At 38.4% G+C, this 22500-nt stretch overlaps 1 protein-coding gene across 1 annotated transcript in view; it reads left to right on the forward strand.

Moving 5' to 3' along the window:
• The window catches only part of DACH1 (dachshund family transcription factor 1), a 284781-nt gene that overhangs the window by 130819 nt on the left and 131462 nt on the right, over positions 1 to 22500 (forward strand). Inside the window, exons 6-7 of the mRNA XM_030884711.2 lie at positions 6783 to 6918; positions 11787 to 11921. Of these exons, the coding sequence (XP_030740571.2) occupies positions 6783 to 6918; positions 11787 to 11921 (271 nt within the window). The remainder of the gene's footprint in view (positions 1 to 6782; positions 6919 to 11786; positions 11922 to 22500) is intronic.

Raw genomic sequence — 22500 nt, forward strand, 5'->3', positions numbered from 1 at the left:
AAAAAAAAAAAGTGATGTCAAATAGCACTGATAAATTTATCTAAGTGAATTCTTGAAAGAAAATAAAATTATTACTTTAGAAAATTATATATTAATAAAAAATTTTTGAAACAGAGGTACAAAATACATTTAAAAATATTTGTGGGGTCAAACGACCCATTCACAGCGGTCGCCCAATTCATAACAGTAACAAAATGACAGTTATGAGGTAGCAACGGAAATAATTTTATGGTTGGGGGGGTCCCCACAACATGAGGAACTGTATTAAAGGGTCACGGTATTAGGCAGGTTGAAAACCACTGCCCTATCGCAAGAAATTAAAATATTTTCACAATCAACTAAACAGTCCATGTTAATGGATTGGGAGTCTCAATACTGTAAAAATGCCACTGCTACCAAAAGTGACCGATAGATATAATGCATTCCCAGTTCAAATTCCAATAACTTTCTTTAGTGAAATTAAAATGCTGAATTCCATCTTTATGTGGAAAGGAAGGACATCTCAAATAGCTAAAACATCGAAGGACAAAATAGGAGGCCTCTCACTTCCTGACATCAAAAGTTTCTATTCACCCTAATTAAACAGCCTCGTAGTACTTCAGTGATGGACACCTCGACCAGTGGGTAAAACTGAGAACACAGAAGTAGAACCAAGGCAAGTCAATCTTCTACAAAGGGCCAAAGCCAATCAATGGAGAAGAAACAGTCTCTCTAACAAACAGAACTGGCAAAACTGGGTGCTCACAAGTGAAAAAAAATGAATCTGGATACAATTCTCATACCATGCACAAAAACGATCTCAAAATAACTCAGAACTACTAGGTTTTATCTATAAAGTTATCCTGGAAAATAATGTAAGGTCAAAACCAAAGGACCCAAATTTTGACATAAAGAGTTTATCAAACAAAACTAGAAATGTGGAAATAATGGAGGATAAAATTAGATAACTTGGCTTACTAAAAATGTTTGAGAGCAACATATCAGTAACGAAATATGTAGAAAACCCCAACAACTCAACAATGAAAAGACAAATAATCTAATTCAAGGTTGGGCAAAGGACATGAGCAGATGTTTCAGAAAAGAAGATCGTTCACTAAAGATGCAAATCAAATCTACATGTTGCTACATATCATCTTTACTATAATGATCAATACGGTCAGTAAATAAGCTAAAATCAGTGGTCAGAAAACAAACACTGGAGTGGTTGTGTGCAGATTGGAACATTGCTGGTAGGATTGTCAATGGTACAACTACCATAGCAGCAAAGTTTAGTGCTTCCTCAAACGGCTAGACATAGAAGTACCTTACGGTGCAGGTATATATATATATCCCAGACACAGAAGTGCAAGGGCAAGAATAGACATATGTACACCTCTGTGCCTTTCAGCATGATTCGCAAAGACAGAAACAGCTCATCAAGGGACAAATGGATAAGCAGTGCAGCACATGCATGCAGTAGAACACTGAGCCACAATAAAGAATCATGAAGACTCTACAACATGTCTTACACCATGCATGGATCTGGAGGACATCAGACTGAGTAAAGTACGTCAATCACTAGAAGAGGGAAGGGAAATCACTCTGTAGCCTGTGGACACTAGTTATTTTGAGTGATTAGCAGGGTAATAGCATATATGATCTGCCCACTGTCCGTAAAGACACTAAGGGTGATGGCAAACAAAGTCTCAAAGAGAAGATGAGTTTACAGAGTGGGCAGCCCACGTGAAACACAGCCTGAGCTACATGAGACAACTAGATGGTGTATGTCCACCCCTAATCACTATTCTCATCAGTAACATGATAGTAGGTAAGGGGCAGAAAGGGAGAAAAATGTGGAACACATACACAATCCTTATTAAAAACAGGCCAGCCTACTGAATGAACAAAGAAACTAGAGAACACTTGGACTATCCTACTTGGAATCCACTTTGACTGGTCACTGTGGAAAATGATGTGGATGTGGCTAGTAACCTTCTCTGACTTCACACACAGGAAGGAAAGGAATAACCCTTATCAGGGTCAGCTGGCCAAGGCTAATTCCTATGGGGCTGAGAATCAGATGTGGGACAAGTTCTACTCTCCAATCTTCCTCACCAGTTCTGACACCCAGCCGTCCCTCCCGTACATGCTCATGCTCTACTTCTCAGCTGGGTATAATAATTCATTGCAATGGCAGCACGGAACTTGCAGATGATGTTCACAATTATAGGCTTCATTGGAAAAGTTACGTGGTCAATGCTTGGGAGACAGTTGTTGAGTTAGGATTGTTTATTCTTTGCCGTGCCTGCAGCCAGGCCTCAGCATCTTGCCCTTTAAACTGCTTGGGCATTTTACAAAATGCTTTTAGGGTCCAAAGGGCATGCCACTCCAACATTAGCCTCAACCCCGAGACACTCTGTTCCAGTTCCATGAATCAGCAAACCCAGTTCCCCCAATTAAATGTTCAGAAGCATCCCACTCTCCAAGCCAGGCTCCTGTCCAAAGCACTCGGCTTTACTAGTTCTGTGGCCTGGGAAGTCCACTGCTCTGTCTTATGCTCTGGCTTCGGCTTCTCGAGCATTCCTCTGGTATCAAAGTTGTCCCCGGGATCAAGGAGGTTCAATGCCTAGGGATCTCAGGGCCCAAACAAACAAACAAAGAAGCTACTCGCATTCTGACTCTTTTCTCTTGCTGATAGTAAAATTTCCACCTTGCTGATTCTGGAATGACTGATTTTATACCTACAGGGTTTTCTACTCCCTTAAAGAGTTAGAGTCTCGGAAACCCACAGGGGCAGTTCTACCTTGTCCTCCAGGTCACTCTTGAGTCAGCATTGACACGGTGGCAGTGAGTGGCAGTGTGGATGGCACCTACAGTGAGGCCTGTTAACAATCCCTGACAGCTGAACTCTAGTGTAATTCAGTCAGTCTCTTGCTCCACCTTCTTACCTAGATCCATCAGGAAAATGAAGGCCATTCGGTGGGAGTAGCAATGACCATGGCTAAAAGAGTCATATTAAATAATTCACTGCATTGCAGCCAACTTTCATCCAAATCATAGATTAGATTATAAAATAAACAATGCCACCTGTGACTACTGTGCTTCCTGAACTAATCAATCATGAGACCAAACGGTCAGCATTTCTCTTCAAACAAAGATGAGACTCCAAAGAGGGCCAGGGAAATGAGGATAATGGAAACAGAACAAAAAGAACAGAACCAGCAAGAATATTGTTACATTATGAAAAATGAAACCCATGTCATAGAAGAGGCTGTGTAGGAAATTGCTAAGTGGGAATCTTATTATCCGTGTAAATTTTCACCAGAAACATAATAAAATATTTGAATACATTTTAAAAACTGTGCACATAAAATATATCCTAAAATAGATATGGCAAGAGTCTTTTACAAATAGATACTTTATATTTATTTGTAATCCAGCTACTGATGTTAGACATGTTGTATGAACACACGGTGTGCCTCCTCATCAACATTTCAAGAAATTATGACTGCGCCCTTGTGTGCTTCTCTGATCACAAATACAACCAGCCACACATTCCTCTACAACACAGCTGAATGCAGTCACGTAGATTTAAAGGTTTCTATTGTATAGTTGTATAAATTCATACTCCACAAGTGTGCATAAATAGCAACAATAAAACAGAATTCAATCTGTAATTGCTAGGCAGGCCAAGATTTTTTTTTTTTAATTTGTGACGGCAAATGTGTTGTTAGCCTTGTGTGAAACTGCCTCACACATAGGGGTTGCCATTAGTTGAAACCAAGTCTGCAAATGATTTCATCACTCAGTGTAGGGGTGACTAAAGAAAGAAAAAAAACAAACCTATGGCCTTAGCTGCTTTTAAATTATAATGGAAAGAGAGGATATAACTTTTGGCATCCAGATGTGTATTCTCTGTTCTTGAATTATAGACAAGTCCATGTCTTATAAATCCAGGTCATTTGGTTACTCTGTGGAGTAATCAAATTTTGTCTGGTTGATTTATGTCATTTGGAAAACTAATATTGACAATATATGTCTCTTTGCGGCCCTTATTCCCTAGAGGCCAGTCAACACGTTTTAGACCAGTCTGACATGTTCCTAAAATTCAAGGGTACAGTACTAAGGTGACCAGACGTCCTGCTTTTGGCGGGACAGTCCCAATTTTAAACAATTTTTCCCGTGTCTTGCGGCATTTTAAAAAAGTCCCGATTTTTGGAAAGAATGCACGACAAGCTAGGGTATACAGTTTTTGGCTGCCATGTGGCTATTTTGCCAGGATATGAGTTTTATCAATGGTGTCCCGCTTTACCAATGTTAAAATCTGGTCACCTTAATAAGACTCTACTATGCACTGAAACTTTTGATAGTTTAGTTGAAGATTTGGTGTTTGGAAGCTATATTTGCTTTCTTTTGGAGGGGTGGTGTTTTAATCTTATTTGTCATGCTCTTTAAAACTGGAGCTCCAACATATCTGTTGATGATGTTTACTGACAGTGCACAGAATTGCAACATTAAATGGGGGTGAGACAGGATGGGGAAGTGATGCTCAATCTTGGAAGCACATTAGAATCACCTATGGGAGCCATCCAAGGTTGCAGATGCCTGGGTTCTGTTTTCGATTACCGTATATACCTGAGTATAAGCTGACCCGAATATCAGCTGAGGCACCCAATTTTACCACAAAAACTGCTTAAAAAGTGTGCTGGAAAACTTGGCTTATACATGAATATATACGGTACAAAGGAGACCCCCATCTCAAATATCTTCTAAGGGGAACATTTCTTAAGCCTTATAAGAGACAAAGATAACACAAATACACCGACACATCAACCAGGCGCGGGAAGCCTTTAGATCCAGGTTAAAATGGCATCCAAGGGTTCACTTAGTTACCAAACTTCAAAAAGGAGCAAGGAAATTCACAAACATATGATTCAGGGCATCAGTTTCAGGCAGAACTACAGTATCTGGAATGGGACCTTACTTGGGACACAAACATTGTTAGATAGAAGAGCTTTCAAGGGTGGTCCAGGCCCTCCTACAAAGGTAGTCAGTGAAAGATTGATATGCATGACTCATGACTCTGGGGACCCCTGACCCACCCCCAGGATGGTGACCTACAAGGACACACCTAGGCAAGTCTCTAAGAGAGAGGCTCCTCCACCCTGGGCGGGCCTGAGAGAGGTGGAGACAATCCACTCCCAGGCATTATCTGGGGCAAGACTGTACCAAACCACACCTAAACTCACTGCCAGGGAGCTGACTCAGAGCGACTTTTAGTTAGAAATCAGAAAGCACTCAATGTCAGAACTCTGCAAATGGGTCTGGGGCTGTCTGCCACTGCCAGCCATACCCTTTTGCAAGCCCCGGTGCTCAGCACGTAAGCGCTGGTACAGTACTCCTTCTGACTTAGTGCACCAGAACCTCTGGTTTGAGAACTTTCCAGAGAAATCTTATGTGGAGTGAGGTCATGAACCTAAGTGGGCAAGAAGAAACTCCAGAAACAAAGCCTCTTTTCACACACTTCTCCCTGGGAGTATGAGGTCTTTGGCCTGATTGTCACTCCACCACATGCATCGTCAAGATTTGACATTAGTCTCATACTGAAAATCAGTTGGGAGAGTCAATTCAACTTCTCTCTTTAGATAGGCCAACATTATGTGAATTACAATGACCATTAAAAACAAACAAACAAACAAACATATGAAATGAACAGTTACCTTGAGAATGGTTTACGGTTCAGTTTTTAAATGTATATGGTGAACCATTAACAAGTATGATGTAAACCTTTATGTCTTAACAAGGAATTTCCTTTGACCTTTCTAAATACTTAATCATTATTGAAGAGATACGTTTTTTAAGGCCAATGTCCATAGCAGAAGTTATCTCAGTTCCTGGTTGCACAAAATGGAAAAAAATATTAATTTTTTATTTATTAAACTCCAAGTCCATTTCTAAGAGTTCAGTCCAGCCATTTATCCAGTGTCACTGCACATGGGTCCAGTAAGAAAGATGGGGAGTTCAGTCAGTGGAGGAGGTATGGAATGGGAACTGACTATACTACAGAATCGGAAAATAGAATAGCACATTTACCTGGACACCACTGAGACGTAAATCATCATTTTCCCTCTACTACACATGTGTGTTTGAATCGGAGCTTGCGGTATGTAGGGACTCTGGCAATTAATTAGAATTAAAGAAAATTATTCTAATGTTAAACAATAATGGGTTTCCGTGATACTTTAAAATGTGACCTCTGGAGTATGTCCAGAGCTGTGCTGCAATGAAGTACTGTGAACAACTCCTCTGGTGTCTCTATGATGGTCGGGTACATTGGTGACTTGTACGCTAAATGAGCCTTAAACATTCAGGGAAGCAAGAGAATATATATATAAAGATTCCTTTACATTGATGGTTATCTAGAATTGACACTTGCTTCATTCTATTGATTGCAATTGTTCTTACCTAGTGGATTCCAATTTGGAGGGAATTGTTTTGTTGTTGTTATTTTCTTTGGTTTTCCTTTTCCTCCAAATGGTGTGTCCGTACTTGTTATTACTACACGGATGCTCACTACAGAACTCGGGGCTCCTGAGCAGCCAGTCTATCTCTTCTTCATTTGGCTTTACGATAAAAGATGTCTTTTCATATGGCTAATTGTTGAAGAAATAATGCCATGTCTTTTTTTTTCACTTTTACATTTTTATAGTATTAAGAAAATCAGCATTCACTAAAGAAAGGTCCAACCTATTTATTTACCTCTCTTCTTTCCACTCTGCCCCCCCCCCACCCCTGTTTCGCAGGAGCGTGTGCCCGACAGTCCCTCCCCAGCCCCGTCTCTGGAGGAGGGCCGGAGGCCTGGCAGCCACCCATCATCGCACCGCAGCAGCAGCGTGTCCAGCTCCCCTGCACGGACCGAGAGCTCTTCTGACAGAATCCGTAGGTCTCATACTTTTACTTGTCACCGTTTTAAACTTTATTAGGTGCAGCTGGCTTTTCTAATCAAAATGCCCTCATTCCAAATAGATCTCAGATGTATCATGATCTGGAGCTCTCTAGCAATCGCCATCTCTCAAAATTATGTCCCCAGTTTGCAATATCATGAGGTATGATACTGCATTAACAGGTTCTGATATAACCGCCCTCTCTCTTTGATGCCACACATAAAGACTTGAGCTATGAAATAGTCACTGAAAGTAAGTAACCTTCTAGATGAGTTTCTGAAGTAAACAATGAGAACTCTTAACTGTCTAGTACAGGGGTCGTCAAACTTTTTAAACAGGGGCCAGTTCACTGTCCCTCAGACCCATTGGAGGGCCGGCCTATAGTTTTTAAAAAAAAACTATGAACAAATTCCTATGCACACTGCACATATCTTATTTTGAAGTAAAAAATGAAAATGGGGCAAAAACACCCAGCGGGCCAGATAAATGTCCTCGGCGGGCCACGTGTGGCCCGCTGGCCGTACTTTGAGGCAGCCTGATCTAGTCTCTAGATGTATTGCTATGGAATATCCCCGATCATTCCTACCGCACCACCATCATTTCTGAAACACTGATTTTTAAAATTCCTTGTTGTATGACTAAGATATTCCCCAAAAGGAAGGAGGAAAGATGACCTTCAAAGCCATGCTTTCATCTCTATAGATCTTAGACATTTGGATGGACCAATGAAGAATTTAAAACACTGGCTACGTTTTAGGTTCGGAATAAATAAAAGTCAGTGATTTTTGATCCTTATCAGATACAATTATTTTTTGCTTCATGTTCACAATGTCTTCTGAGAAATAAAACTTATGTGATTTGGGAAGCTGTGGGAATACCATGTTAGATATCATGAATATATTTGTATATGTCAAATACACATATATCAAAGTAGTACCCCTCTCCCAACCCTGCGCCCCTCATAAGCTGCCCTGGCTTTCCATTCGCCCCTGCAAACTTGAGCGTTTGCAAATTTGGGCCTGCAATTTGAGACAAATTGAGAAGTCCCAGGGTGCTCTGCCGCAGTGGGAAATCTCTGGAGGCAGAGCAGGGCAGACAGACCATAGAGTCTTCCTGCAGGCAGGAACCTGTGGGACAGCTGCGCAGTGCATGGAAACAAGGAAGCCATGGCGCGGAAGCACAAGTTGTGCTTTGGGTTCAGGGCTACTGGAATGCCGTCTCACCACAGACGCAGCGCTACCTACAGGTGTAGCAGCGGGCCACACTAGATGCACCTCTGCCTCCTGGAGCTTTTCTAAGCCAGCCCCTCCCAGCCCCACCTGTGATTAGATGTTGCCCAATCGAACTTTATGTGGTCGATGCCAATCTTCCTATTTTTTAGGAAGGTGTTTTATTTCATGGTCACTTTATCAGACTATTTAATACTAGTACTCATGGCCAAAATTTGATATACTGTTGAAATCTCATTCACACAATTATATTTTGTGTCTGTTACAAGACTCTTAGACTGTTTCCCCAATAAAATGAATACATATTTAAAGTCAATATCTTGACTGATGAGAAAATACATTTATTTTACTCTTTCCAGACTTACTTATTATTATATGGAACTATACTTACAGTGTAAACATCATCTTTTACATCAAGTTTTACATAGAACTTAATGTAAAAACAAATGTAAATTTGAGTTACAAACAAATGTTTGGGCAACACTAACCTAAAACTGTTGGGGGGAAGAAGTTAAACATTAGACTGAATCTTATGAAATTGAAAATTCAAAAATAATGAGAATGGTCAATTATGGAAACTCTACTTTAACATAATATTGAATTTTCATAATATTGATATAAATAAATGTTTTAATAGAATACCTATATAAAACACATTTTCCTAAAATTATGGGGAATTATATAATCTGCTTATTTGTTAAACTAGAGATGTCATTTGAAAGCCATTACCAAACAAATAAGTCCTGAGGCTGGAAAAGAAAATCTTTTCCAAGTGCTTTTATGCTATGCTGACACTAGGATCCGAATTTTAATGTGCATATTGGCTCCATTTCTAATGCTTTATGTAAAATTTTGTCATTGGAAAAGGCAATATGTGTCTAGAGCAATAATTCCATGTTTTTTTCATAGTATTTAGGTAGAAGTTTAAATGGACAGGTGAAAGAAGATTTGAAAATTGTTTATACTCTCAAGGATTTAAATTAAAAAAATTGATCTTTATTGTTATAAAAGCAGAGAAGAAAATGTTGCCTGCTTAGACTACCATATTAGTTCCGATGAAACACACATTTATATATTCATATATCCATTACCATTGAGTTGATTCTGATTCATAGCAACCGTATAGAAAAGAGTAGAACTATCGTATCCTAACTATACATCTAAGACTATCTGGACGTAGACTACCACATCTTTCTTCCATGGGTCAGCTGCTGCGTTCTCACTGTGGCCTTTCCCCCGAGGTTCACGTCAGACATGCATTTAACCACTCTGGCCAGTGAAGCTCCTTAGACTGACAAACATACACATTTATTGGTATGTTTATTTTAAACACATTATTTTAAATTGATTTTGGACTACCAGAGAGGTTTCTAAAATAATATTACAAAATGATTGCATACTCATCGTCTGGATACCCGCCTTCGAAGAAATCTCTCTGAGAGCGAGATCTTTGTAAGGGGGCAGAATTCCCCTTAGCCACTGGCCTTCAAGTGTCCTCTGACCCATAGGGATCCCTTCTGTATCAAAGTAGAGCCTGCCCCATAGAGTTTCCACCAGATGATTTCTGAAAGTTGGTCTTTATGCCTCTCTTCCAGGTGTTTCTGAGCAGACCCAAACCTCTAACCTTTCAGGTAGCAGCCACGCACCTTAATTGATCCAACTCGGGAATTATAATACCTTCACTTAGTGACCCCAGAAAAGACATTGCGCCTTCTTCCCGCAATACTTCTTTATTTTTTTTTACATACAAGCAAATGCTTTTCTGACTCCACCACAATCAAAATCAGGAAATTCGCATCAGTAGAATATTTTATCTGTATGTAAAGACCATGTTCAAATGTCTCCCATGCTCCATTATTGATTTTTGCTGCAACGGAGTTTTCCCCTCTGGTCCCGCAGCCAATCCAGGATAACCAACATCGCCAGAACTTGTCACCTCCCCTTAAGCTGCTTTAATCATGCACAGTTCATCAGACATTTTGGTCTGTAAGGATCCCAAGTTTTGTGGAGAGTACAGGCCATTGATTTTATAGAATCGCTCTCAGTTTCAATTCCATGCTGTTTCCTTTTGATTCCACTTAGATTATTCATGTGGAGCAAAAGTCCCATAGCTAGGATAGTGTGTCGTCAGTGCCTCATTTCAGGAGGTTTATGATAGTTTTTCAGTAGTACTGCTGGAGATTTTACCACTTTCTAAACATGGTCTATACCAGCTTTACCTCTTGTGAAGTCAGTTTAATGATGAACCCTTGTTGTTACTGTCTTGTGGAGACATTTCTTAAGACTATTCTGTTTTTCCTCAAGCATTCACTCACTAACACTAGAATCTTCCATCAATGATTCTTCCATGAAACAACGATTACTATGGTAGTTCACGCCAGACAGGGATTCCTAGTATGTGATGATAAATTGAGGTCGCTATTTTCCGGAGAAGGAGAAAGGCTGGGTTCTCGACTCCATCAACAGTCACAGTCTCAGAAGCCCACAGGGGGTTGCTGTGAGTCAGGATGGACTCTGGGGCAGTGAGTTTAGTTTGGGTATTTACCAGAGACAGTAGTGGTTAATGCGATTATTTTTCTTTAAAATATTTTTTTCACCAAAATCATGATATTCAGAGGCATCCATTCGGTTTCTGAGTAAATGTATCCCTTGTGTTGAGAAATAACGTGTTCGATCATCTACGGTATCATTTCAAAGCTGACAGATAGTTCAGAGTTCATGCAAGCGTTTAAACATTTTCTTCAGCCATTTAAGAGATACTGTTTTTGGTGTTTTTAGATTCAAAGTTGAGTTTAAATCCTACTCTTAAAGCTATGCTTTAATATGTAAGAAACTTTTTGTATTTTATTCACTTGAATAAAACTTGATTGAAACAGTGAGTTTATTGCTTTAATTTGCATCATGTCCTATAACTTTGAAAACTCTATTTGCCTTCAATGGCCATGCGCATATTATTTATTACATTTTAATGCCATAGTGTTAAAGAGCACTATAATATTCAAATTATATTCTTGCAGAAATAAGGAAAGCTATAGACTAAAAGAAGTGTTTGGCTCCTAAATTTAAGTCTGAATTCTTCACTGATCATGATTGTTGGAGTATGGAAATCCAGAAGTATTTCAGATGTTAAATAGAAACAACAAAAAAACCAAAGTAAAAACACAACAGAAAAGTGGGTGAAGGGAGACATCGGACAGTGTAAGACATGAAAAACAAAAAGATTTATAAATGATCAAGGGTTCATGAGGGAGGGAGGGTGGGGAGAGAGGGGGAAAAATGAGGAGCCGATATCAACGGCTCAAGTAGAAAGCAAATGTTTTGAGAATGATGATGGCAACAAAGGTCCAAATGTGCTTGACACAATGGTTGTATGTATTGACTGTGATCAGAGTTGTAATCAATAAAATGATTTAAAAACAAAAAAATACATATTTTATGAGCAATATAAGATAAATTCAATTTTTTTCCTGCTTATCCTCAAAAAGAACCATGGCTATTTATTTGCAGAATATATTTTTGAGATGGCTGTAAAGTTAGACCATCATATTTTATTTGCTTTTGAGTTTAGTGAATTTCTTTGAGCACTGTGTGTTATGGTGCTTTTGTACTTATTCTCTTTTTTCGGGCTTCATAGCTGTTCATCAGAATGGGCTGTCCATGAACCAGATGCTGATGGGCTTATCACCTAGTGTACTTCCTGGCCCTAAAGAGGGAGACCTGGCTGGTCATGAGATGGGACATGAGTCAAAAAGGTTGCATATTGAAAAAGGTAATGTATGATTCTATGGTCTCATTTTTCCTATTCACAGTAGGTACTAGATGTGACTAAACATTTATATTTATATTTCCTTTAATAAGATAGCACTCACACATTTTAAAATCTGACAGTGTTACTTAAACAATTTAAGTGTCACAGAAATGAGGCATGCAGGAATATCTGCTTTTCTTTGATGCAACAGGTAGGTAAACATTTACTTTCTGATACCTTAATAAAAGAAGATAACTGCTGGCCTACTTGTTATCGCTGAGACCCTGAAGGCCTGCTGCTTGTCTTGCTCAGTGCTCTCAGGTCTTTTCTTTTTTGCTACTTAGTGGGCTAGACCAGCAATCCTTTGGGGAAAATGATTGTCATTCATTTTTAGATTAAGACGCATGGGCAGGACTGATAATGAAATAGAAGAGAATCCTCCTTGGCAGTGTACTCCTAGATATTTCAAATGTATTCTTTAAGAGAGAACAATACTTTTCCAAGACTATGAAATCTTCTTACATCAATCTCTTAAGTCTCAGGTTAACCCATTTCCACAGGAAAAGTTATATAGAAGTATATAGTTATACAGATACTTCATGTCTGCCCAAGCAGTCTCCAATCAGTATACATGCATGGTTGCATAAGGTGTTTCGTGATAGAGAACAGCTCTCCTTTACAGTGGCTGCACATGATGAGGACGTGGCTGCACATGATGAGGACGTTGCTGCACACAGGGCAGCAGCAGTCAGGACCACCATTGCCACACTTGCTCCCAGCACCCAAACACCTGGTCAACCTGGCTCCCTCTCTGTGCCACTTATGAGCACCTTGCCCTGTGTGGCCGTGTACATGAAGTCCTGATCCAATTGTCTGTGCGTCCCTCTCCCACCCAGCAAGATTCCTTGCATGGCGAGCCTCCTATATCCAGGCTTTGTCCAGTGGGCTCCCATAAAGTTTTAATATACTAAACTTTGTAGGAATTTAACTACAAATTGTGTGGGAACTGCCTGTAAATGTGTTATTCACAAAGTGTCCCCAAAGAATTACATTCTATTTCATAGAACATATTACGGACATTAAGCAACACACTCCTGAATATATAATGCTCTAACTCATGGGAAAAAAAAGAACTTTTTCTTTTAGGCCTAGTATAAATGTATGCAGCTATGTGGAAAGACGTATTGTTAAATTTAAGTTTTAAATGGTGCAAATAGAAGCTCTTTCACCTCTTTCAACTTTGGTTTGTTATTACAGAATTATTGAATTAGTAGCTTATTTTTATTTGCAGGACATCAGGCGCTCTTCTATAATAAAAATGTATTTTAAATCCAAATACCTAAAGTATTTAAAAAACTTTAAATATTGTAACAGTGAAGGTCCTTCAGAAATAAATATATACTTTTGTGATGTTCTTTTTTTAACCCATGTTAGAATCAAGGTCACCTTCACATGTTGCCCAGTCAATTTTCTTTGGATAAGCCATCCAGCAGCTTAAATTTTTCAAATTTTATAAATGTAGAATGAGTACCATGCCCATCTATTTAGACATGATTATCAAATGATGAGTGATATGACTAATAATTATTCCTTTGGAAAATATACTTACTCCAAAGACACAATTACTCAACTGTCAGAAAATAAAATAAATAAATACATACCATAATAGCATCAAGACCCACATAGCCCAAATTGGATATTTAAATAATTAATCACACAGAGAAATAATTGGGAAGATAATAACTTTTTAAGTGCTAACCATTTTTTTTACTACCAAGATGTTTCACACACAAAAAATAAAAATACTTTACCAAAATATTTTTCTATGGAATATGGTAATATCCCCACTGGTTCCCTTAGGGCGAGCCAATAAGAAAATAATAAGTAGTCCTTTTCAGGTGTCTTCTCTGGTAAAATCGAGGCATACTTGAGAAGTGGTAGCCTTGCAGGGAAAAAGCCAAAAACCTTGAAATGTGGTATCAACTGTTACCATTACATATAGAAGCCCTCAGCCGCGCTGCTGCAGAAAGGCAAGGCTTCCTGCTTCCACACTATTTTACAGGTTTTCTTGTTGTTTTGTTTTTAATCATTTTATCGGGGGCTCTTATAGAAATCCATACAACAATTGTATCATTCACATTTGTGCATGTGTTGCCATTATCATTTCCAAAGCATTGTCGTTCTACTTGAGCCCTTGATATCAGCTCCTCTTTTTCCCACTCCCTGCTACCCTCCCTCCCTTGTGAACCCTTGATAAAATATAAATTATTATTTCTTTTCACATCTGACACCGACCACTGTCTCCCTTCACCCGCGTTACAGTTCTATTCTGCCCTATCCTGTCCTGCAGGATCTAATGGAGTCATAATCAACTTGATGGCAGTGCGTTTGGCTTTGAGTTGTTTACAAGTTTTTTTATAAGCCATGCACAGCATCCCAAGCCACAATATTGAATTCAGTTTTTTCCACAAGATTTTCTTCAATGAAACACAATAGATGTTGTATGTCTTATGGATTCTATACATTTGGACGTATTCCTGCACAGCAGTATTTCAAAAATTACTTCAGTGAGAAAATACGAATCTATATAAAAGATGCATGTTTTAGGTAAGAATATTGGGATATGATGTTATAAATCTAACAGTTTTTCTTTACGAGGATTCTGCAGGAGAATAAAGCCTTTCTCGAAAATATCTCACTGACACGTTCCTCAACTCTCCTCAGAAGAATCCAAGTTGTAGTTGTTGTTTCAGAGCACCATCACGTCGTCCTGACGCAGCGTGGCCCAGTGTGTAGCAGAAGCAAACCCTGCTGGCCCCAGAACCATCTTCACCGTCATTGCTTCTTGAGCCTCGTGTTACAGCCACGGTGTCAGCCTATCTCCTTGAAAGTATTCTTTGTATTTTCTCTGACCCTCTGCTTTACAAAGAGCGGTGCCTTTTTCCGGGACTGCCCTCCTTCTGATAGAATGTCCAGACTACAAGGAGAGCATCCTCCCCAGGCTCACTTACAAGGAACTTTCTGGTTACACTTCTTCCAAGACAGGTTTGTTTATCCATCTGGCAGTCCATGGCGTATTCAAAGACGTCAATTCTCCTTTGGTGTCTCTTATTCATTGTCCAGCTTTCCCATTCAGTAAATGATTGAAAATAACCCAAAAGTGACCCAAACTCAGTCAGTAAGTTTGCTTCTGTTTCCTCGAAGTGCCGTCCTAGCTATGGAGCTACTTTCCTGGGTGTTGATTGTAAAATGGAACCCACAAAAACTTTCATCTTTTATCTGTTTATCAAGTTGTTCAGTGGTATAGTTGAAAGGATTTGTGTTTTATTGATGTTGCTGTGTGATCCACACTGAAGGCTGTGGTCTTTGATCTTCATCAGTGTTTCATGTTTCTATGTTAGCCAGCAAGGCTGGAACATCTGGATATGACAGCTGTTAAAGAGCCTTCTACCAATTGTGATATCACGTGCTTCATAAATTCTAGTTCCTGATATCATTTACACAGCACACAGTTGAATAACTATGACCAAAGAATATGACCTTGACCCATATCTTTTCTGATTTAAATTCATACAGTCTCCCTTGTTTTATATTCTAACAACTGCATCTTGGTCTATGTACAGGTTCCCTTTGAGCAGAACGAAGAGTTCGGGAACTCCCATTCTTCTCTATGTTATCCATAATTTGTTATGATCCACACAATCAAATTATTTTGCACAGTCCACAAAACACAAACATATCTTTCTGATATTCTCTGCTTTCTACCGAGATCAATCTCATATAAGCAATATTTCTCATCCTTTGTCTTCTTCCGAAGCTTTTATTTCAGGCAGTTCCCTATAAGGTACTACTGCAAATGTTTCTTAAAATTCCATTAGCAAAACGTTAATTGTGTGTGATATTAAGATACTGTTCCATAATCTCTTGGGTCATCTTTCTTTGGAATAGGCACACATCTGGTCTCTTTCAGTTAATTGGCCCATGTCGCTGATTTTCAAATTTATCACCATAGATGTGTGAGCATTCCCAGAGTTGCCTCTGCTTGTTAGATACATCTCAATGGGTGGATGGGATTGTTGAAACCTAATTTTTCTCCACTGTCTTTAGTATATATTGGAAGTCTTCTTTCAATACCATCCCTTCCTAATCATAGGTTATCTCTTGAAAAGATTGAACGTTGCTTCTTTTTCTACAGTGATTCTATATATTTCTTTCATCTTCTCTGATGTTTTCTCAGGGGATTCAATCTCTTGCCTGTAACATCCTTCATTATTTCAACTCAAGGCATGATTTGTTCTTCAGTTCTTATAGCCTGAAAAATGCTAAGTGTATTTTTCTCTTTTTATTTCATAATTTTTCCCACCAGTAAAGTATTTTACAATCAAAAGTGATTTTCTGATCCTCTTCTGACTTCCTTTGTTTTTTCCTGTCTTTCTCTTCTGTTAATGAATTTTTTCTTCATATATAATATCCTTGATCGCTTCCCACAAAGAGTCTGATTTTTAGGTCACTATTGTTCCATGTGTCAAATCTGATCTTGAGATGGTCTCCAAATTCAGATGAGATATAACCAGGTTTTATTTGGCTCTTGTGGACTTGTTTTAATTTCTATCAGCTTCAATCTTGAACCTGCATATTACCAATGGATGATCTATTGTGCACTTTGAACTTGACCTTGTTTCTGACTGATGGTACTGGGCTTCCCATCATCTCTACACAGAGACAGTGTGTATAGTTATCATTATGTTGTACAGTAAATGTGTTAGCAATTAATAAGTTACTTGTCTGGTAAAATCCTATTATGCAATCACTGATGTCTTTTCTATCTTCCATGTCTTCATCATTGGCTTTAGTTTGGACCAATATATTCAAGTATTAATCATATTAATTACTCTTCCTAGTAGATATATTGATAGTTTAGCACTGACATCATTGTACTTCAGAATATAGCTTGAAATGTTCTTTTTATGATGAATGTCACACCCTTCCTCTTCAGTTTCCCAGTACAGTTGACCATGCAATTCCAATAGCCCAGACTAGTTCATTTTAACTCACGAATACTTACTAGGATATCAAGTTTTATGTATTTCATTCTTCACAAATTCCAACTTTTCTAAATTCACACTTTGTACAGTAGCATTTCTGTTCCGAGGGATGCAGGTGACTGTTTCCATGCTGAGTTTTTCCTCACCCACAGACGATGGTCCTGAAAATTCTAATCCACAATGTTCAACTCGACCTTGTGAAGTGGGCGCTTACTGGTCATATTTGAAGTGTCACCCAGTCTGACAGATGGATCTCATAGATAATATCCTCTGGCTCTTCAGAAGGTTCCCACGAGTCAGACTACTTCAGAAGTAGACCATCAGTCAGTTTGTTCTTCCAAGTATGTCTTAGTTTGGCAACTCCTCTGAAATGTGTTCTACATGGATGGTCCTGCCGAGACTGACATGCAGATGGGATTATCTTCAAATAGCTCAAGCAATATGCAAGTCCGGACAGAACAACAAACTGATAGATGAATGATTGGGGATAATATATAGTTAGATGCATTTGAGATGCGTAGGAAAGAAGTTAATTGGTTGTATGCAATATAATTCAGCGTATTGGGACTTAAATCTCTTTCAGAACCCTAGGATAGTATAGTGGAGAGCCCAATATAAAAATTCTGTGGTGCAAGGAAGAGAACATCACCAGGCGCATGACTCTGGCATGGTGGGTCCCGTAAACACCACTGAGATTTACTTTTTTAGGGAGTGCTCTCCCCGTGCACCCTCCTGTACAATTGCAAGTTGACGTTTCAAGTTGAGCTGACACGTAATTCTCAAAAAAGGTTTTATAGTTTTATTATTCATGAATTCTGTTTCTCCTTTTATTGTTATTTGGTCTACAGGAAAATGCTTCCTTATGTACTAGATTTGGTTGATCTAGGGCTTTTGTTTCTGTTTCCGCATACTCCTACCCCAACAGCCTGACAGCATCTGCCTTGCTTTGTGAAAATTGTTTCTGCATTGGTCAGCTTCAGTTACCTGGAAATTCCTTGGCGTTAGCTGTAGGTTACATTTGTTTTATACAGATTAGGTGATCTACAAATGTATACTAAGTGGAACTGAATTCTCAGAAGAGTGTAATGGGTGAAGGAGAGAGTTAAAACATCTCTGAAGATTATGATCTTTAAGAATTAATAGCAAGACAAAAGGTAGAAATATCTGACCTTTAAAAGGAACATTTATATGAAACATAGTTCAACATTCTGACCATGAACATACATAAAATCTTCCTGTATCACTAGTGATCTTTCTTATCACTTTGAAATTTTCTAAATGACTTTTCTGTCAGAGCAAAGACCTTGACTGTACCCAATAATTTCCCAAATTATTTTCATATATTTTTTAAAGAAAATACAGTGTTAGACTTAGTTCTGTCAAACTATCTCTTAACTCATCATATGATTTCAAATTTAGAAATAATCGAAATTGGAATAGATCTTGATATCAGTAAAATAAGCCTTTTGCTATATGTTGCTATTTATTTCTCTTCTTCCTCTCTTTTATATCTGTGTTTCAGCATACTAATTTATGCTGAATTAATAGTAAATATTCATGGGCTCTCTAGATTGATAGAGTCTACTAAATTAAAAATTGTTTTCTTTCATGGCCACATTTATCATGTGCCTCCTTTTAGCCTCGTAACTTTCTTACTATGCATATCTGCATTAAAACAAGTGCTTTTATTTAGAGATATTTGTAGAGAAATTAATTATACATGTGTCATTTTTATGATTGAATTTCTCCTGTAATTTGATAACTACCACTTTTAATCATTTAAAGACAGTGGTTTAAGAAAATATTGATGCTTAAAATAGATATAAAAATTCACTCATTCTGAGGATTTCTTTAGTGTAAAATCTAAATTGTCAGTAATTTTTATACATTCTAATAGTTCCTTAACATTAGATAGGTAGTAAATCCATTTTACTGAAGGAAAAATTTAAGTAATTTCATTAGGAAAGTAGCCAGTGGTTTCACCGGCATTGGAATTCAGAAATACTAAATGCTGAGTGATTTCAGAGGCAATTTCATTTAAAAAAAAACAACAAGACAAAACAAAAGAAAAAACTGTAATAAGTTCTTAGCCAAGGGAAAGTTTAATGCAAGTGCACAAAATATACTATAAATGTAAGCATAGGGTTCGTTAATCAAGAAGTAATAGATTTACAATATTATGTAAGGAGAAATTCTTTTAAGATTTTAAGGTTGGCTTTATAAAATACAGGGTTTATCAAAGGCATGCAAAAATATAACACAGACCAGAGTATGGCCACTTATATTTTGACTTCTAACCTTCACACACCTGTTCCAAGTTCTCAAGAGCTTTCTGGATGTTAAAAATGTGGCCGATCCTTTCCCTCAGTTGAAATATGGTGCGACAGGCAGCAATAATGAAGATTGCAATCCTATCATTAGGTTTATGCTCTCTCGACGCCCGCTTCTCTGTTTCTCCCGTACATGTGTGTCCATGTACAATGTTGGTCTCTCCGATGTAATTGACTTCTCTGTATTCTTTAAATTGCTGTCCCTTCAACAGGTTTCCAGAAAGTTTCCTTCTGTTGAATGCAATTTCATGTGTAATACTTAATTAGGGAATTTGATATATATTTTTTACTTTTTCCTACTTCCCTGTAGTCGAGGCTTTCCCCCTTCATTTATTCCTAAGGACGATGGAAATACTGTTTTTCATTGGTAACGCCTTCAGATATTTGAACAGTAACACTAACTTAGGAAGTGGCAGGAAGAGGATCTGCTTCATGGCACAGAATATTCTTTTGTGATATCGTCTGCTTCTGAGCAGTGCTAAAGATTTCTAATATTTAATATCCTGATATCTAAAGATTTTCCTATTAGTGTTATGGAGTAGAGACTATTACACAAAAGGCAATAAAGTAGCAAGCACACTAGCTCTATTTAGTTTTTCGCTCAATATTTTATTTTTGACATCCACCTTTCTAAACTATTTTTTTTCTGCAAAACCCTGTTTTAAAGGGTTGTGCTTTAACTTTTAGCAGATCTGTGGATAAGTGGAGCTGCCTCCTCTGGTTCCCAGGGCTGTGATTCTCTGGGGAGGTGGCTGCCACATTTTTCTCCGACAGAGTGGCTGGTAGTTTAGGGTCCCAGCCTTGTGGGTAGCATCCTGCTCTGCCAGCAGTGTGGCCAGTCAGCAAATATGCCCACAAAGAGCAGAATACAAACTTCACGTAAAATAAACAGAAAAGGTAACACTATGACCCAAGTGCAGCAACAGAAGAGTAAAACACACACGACCACCAGAATTAGAAGGAGCAAGCAAACACAAAATGTGAAGAGAGCATTCTTCCTCTGAGCCAGACTAACACAGGCAATTGATCCTTTTAAAGACCTATAGTGCTAACTATGCTTAAGGAAAGGAAAAATCACACATTAAACACCCTATGCTACAAACCCCAACCACATTCTTAGGTGAAATGGAAAAACTACTGACCAACTTAATAGGCAAAGAAATTGTACCCCAAATAGCCAAAGCAAAATCGAAGGAAAAGCAAGTATAGGCTCTACTCTCCCCTGCATCAAAATATACTACATAGGCACTGTAATCAAAACAACAGGATATTCATTCAGTGATAAACATTTAGACCAGAGGAATAAACACATAGACCAGAGTTGGGAACTCAGAATTAAACCCAACCATCTAATGGCAAATGATTTTCAACAAGGATTCAAAGTTTGTTCAATGAATCAGAAACACTCCTTTTAATAAATGGAGCTGAAAAAAATTATATATTTGTAGAAAAATGATTCAGGGTGCATATGCCACATCACAGACAAAAAACTAGAAATTGATCAAAGACCTAAATTAAACTTAAAACCATAAAATTCTGTTAAGAATGCATATTGAGAAAATTGTTTAACAAGCATAACAAAAGCATGAATAGGAATAAACAACACAAGTAAGTGGAAACTCATAAAAACTAAGCACATAATCATCAAAAGACTTTCTAAAAGATTAAATAGGCAACCTATGGAGAAGGAAAATCTTCTGAAATGATTTATGAGAAAAGATGCTAATCTAAAAAACCTAATCAGAACTGTAACAAATTAACAACAAACAGACAGAAAACCCAGTCACCAAGTGAATAAAGACAGTACAGGAAACAGGACCTTCATAAAAGGAGATACGCGAGCGTTTGACACACATTTGAAAAGCTGTTCACCATCATGACTGTGCGAGAGAGCACCATGCAACCCACAACGAGATGCCGTCTTACCCTGTCTGACGTGGCAGTGACAAAACACAAAACAAATCCATGGATAACAAGATATATTGGCCAGGGGATGAGGGATTGGAATCCCTGTCTATATCTGGTGGGTCTGTAAAGTGATATAGCCACTATGGAAAATGGTGTACCATTCAAAGCACTGGAAGCAGAACTAACCTATGATCCAGCAATTCCGCTAATAGGTCTGGGTGAGCTTGGAGATTTGAAAATAATGGTCCTATGTTCATAGCTGCCTTATTCACAATAGCAAATAAATGGAAATAGCTGAGATGGCCGTCAGTGGCTGCATGGATAAGCAAATTGTGGTACATGCATACATTGGATTATTTTACAACCATGAAGAAGAATGATGAGTCGATGAAACACGTTATAACATGGATGGACCCGGAGAGCATAGTGCTGAGAACAATTCAAGCAGACAGGGACGAATATTGTATCCTTCTTCTTTGAGAAGAAGATGAGAATAAGTAAAGAGAGAGGCCCTGTGCATTGGAGGTTACCAGGGTGAGAAAGGACAGAGTGGGAAATAACATTTTAGATAAGCAAGCACTTGTGTTTATATATTTCTTTGTGTTGATGGGGACAGGATCACTGCATGTGGATATAGTGAACACAAGCACACATGTCGGTTTTGTACAGTTCAGACAGATGTATACATATAGATGTATATCCATATGTACGTGTGTATGCTTTCCTGTTTATGTTTCTGGCCCCATGGACACTGCAGACCTTCCCGTCACTATAAATGCCCAAGTTTTCAAGCATCACCTGTCTGCCCATTCTCTGACCACCACTTATTTCCTTCCCTGCTCGAAATAGCTGAGAGTGCTTCAAACAATTCATGGAAAAATGGAATGAAAAGGTAATGTAAATTTTCTATGAACTTTAAAAAAAAAACCCTTTTCTATGTTCCTGCATGGTTACACTTAACCTAGACTTTTCCAGGACAGAGGCAAGGGTCTGTCGTGTCATGCTGCTCAGCACAGGATCTGGAAGGTAGTAGGTACAATGATTCTTCTCACATCCCCCAGAGTTAAGTGAGATAACTGATGTCTGTAGCACTTGGCCTAAACAAATATTCAGTGGAAACCATTAGTGATACCAGAAATTAGCGACTGGCTCTCTGGTTTCATTCTCTAAGTGGGAAAGTGAAGGAAATGCTTTTGCAGTTATTCTATGAAAGCAAAAATGGCATCCATTTGCAAAATAAATGTGCTTTGGATCCTATTGAGCATAGTAGAACCTGTATAGTATTTTATTATCATTTTTCTGTGAGAAAGAGACATG

This window comes from Echinops telfairi, unplaced genomic scaffold, assembly GCF_000313985.2.
Source record: "Echinops telfairi isolate 266 unplaced genomic scaffold, ASM31398v2 ScPeMD7_11;HRSCAF=52, whole genome shotgun sequence".
Lineage (NCBI taxonomy): Eukaryota > Metazoa > Chordata > Mammalia > Afrosoricida > Tenrecidae > Echinops > Echinops telfairi.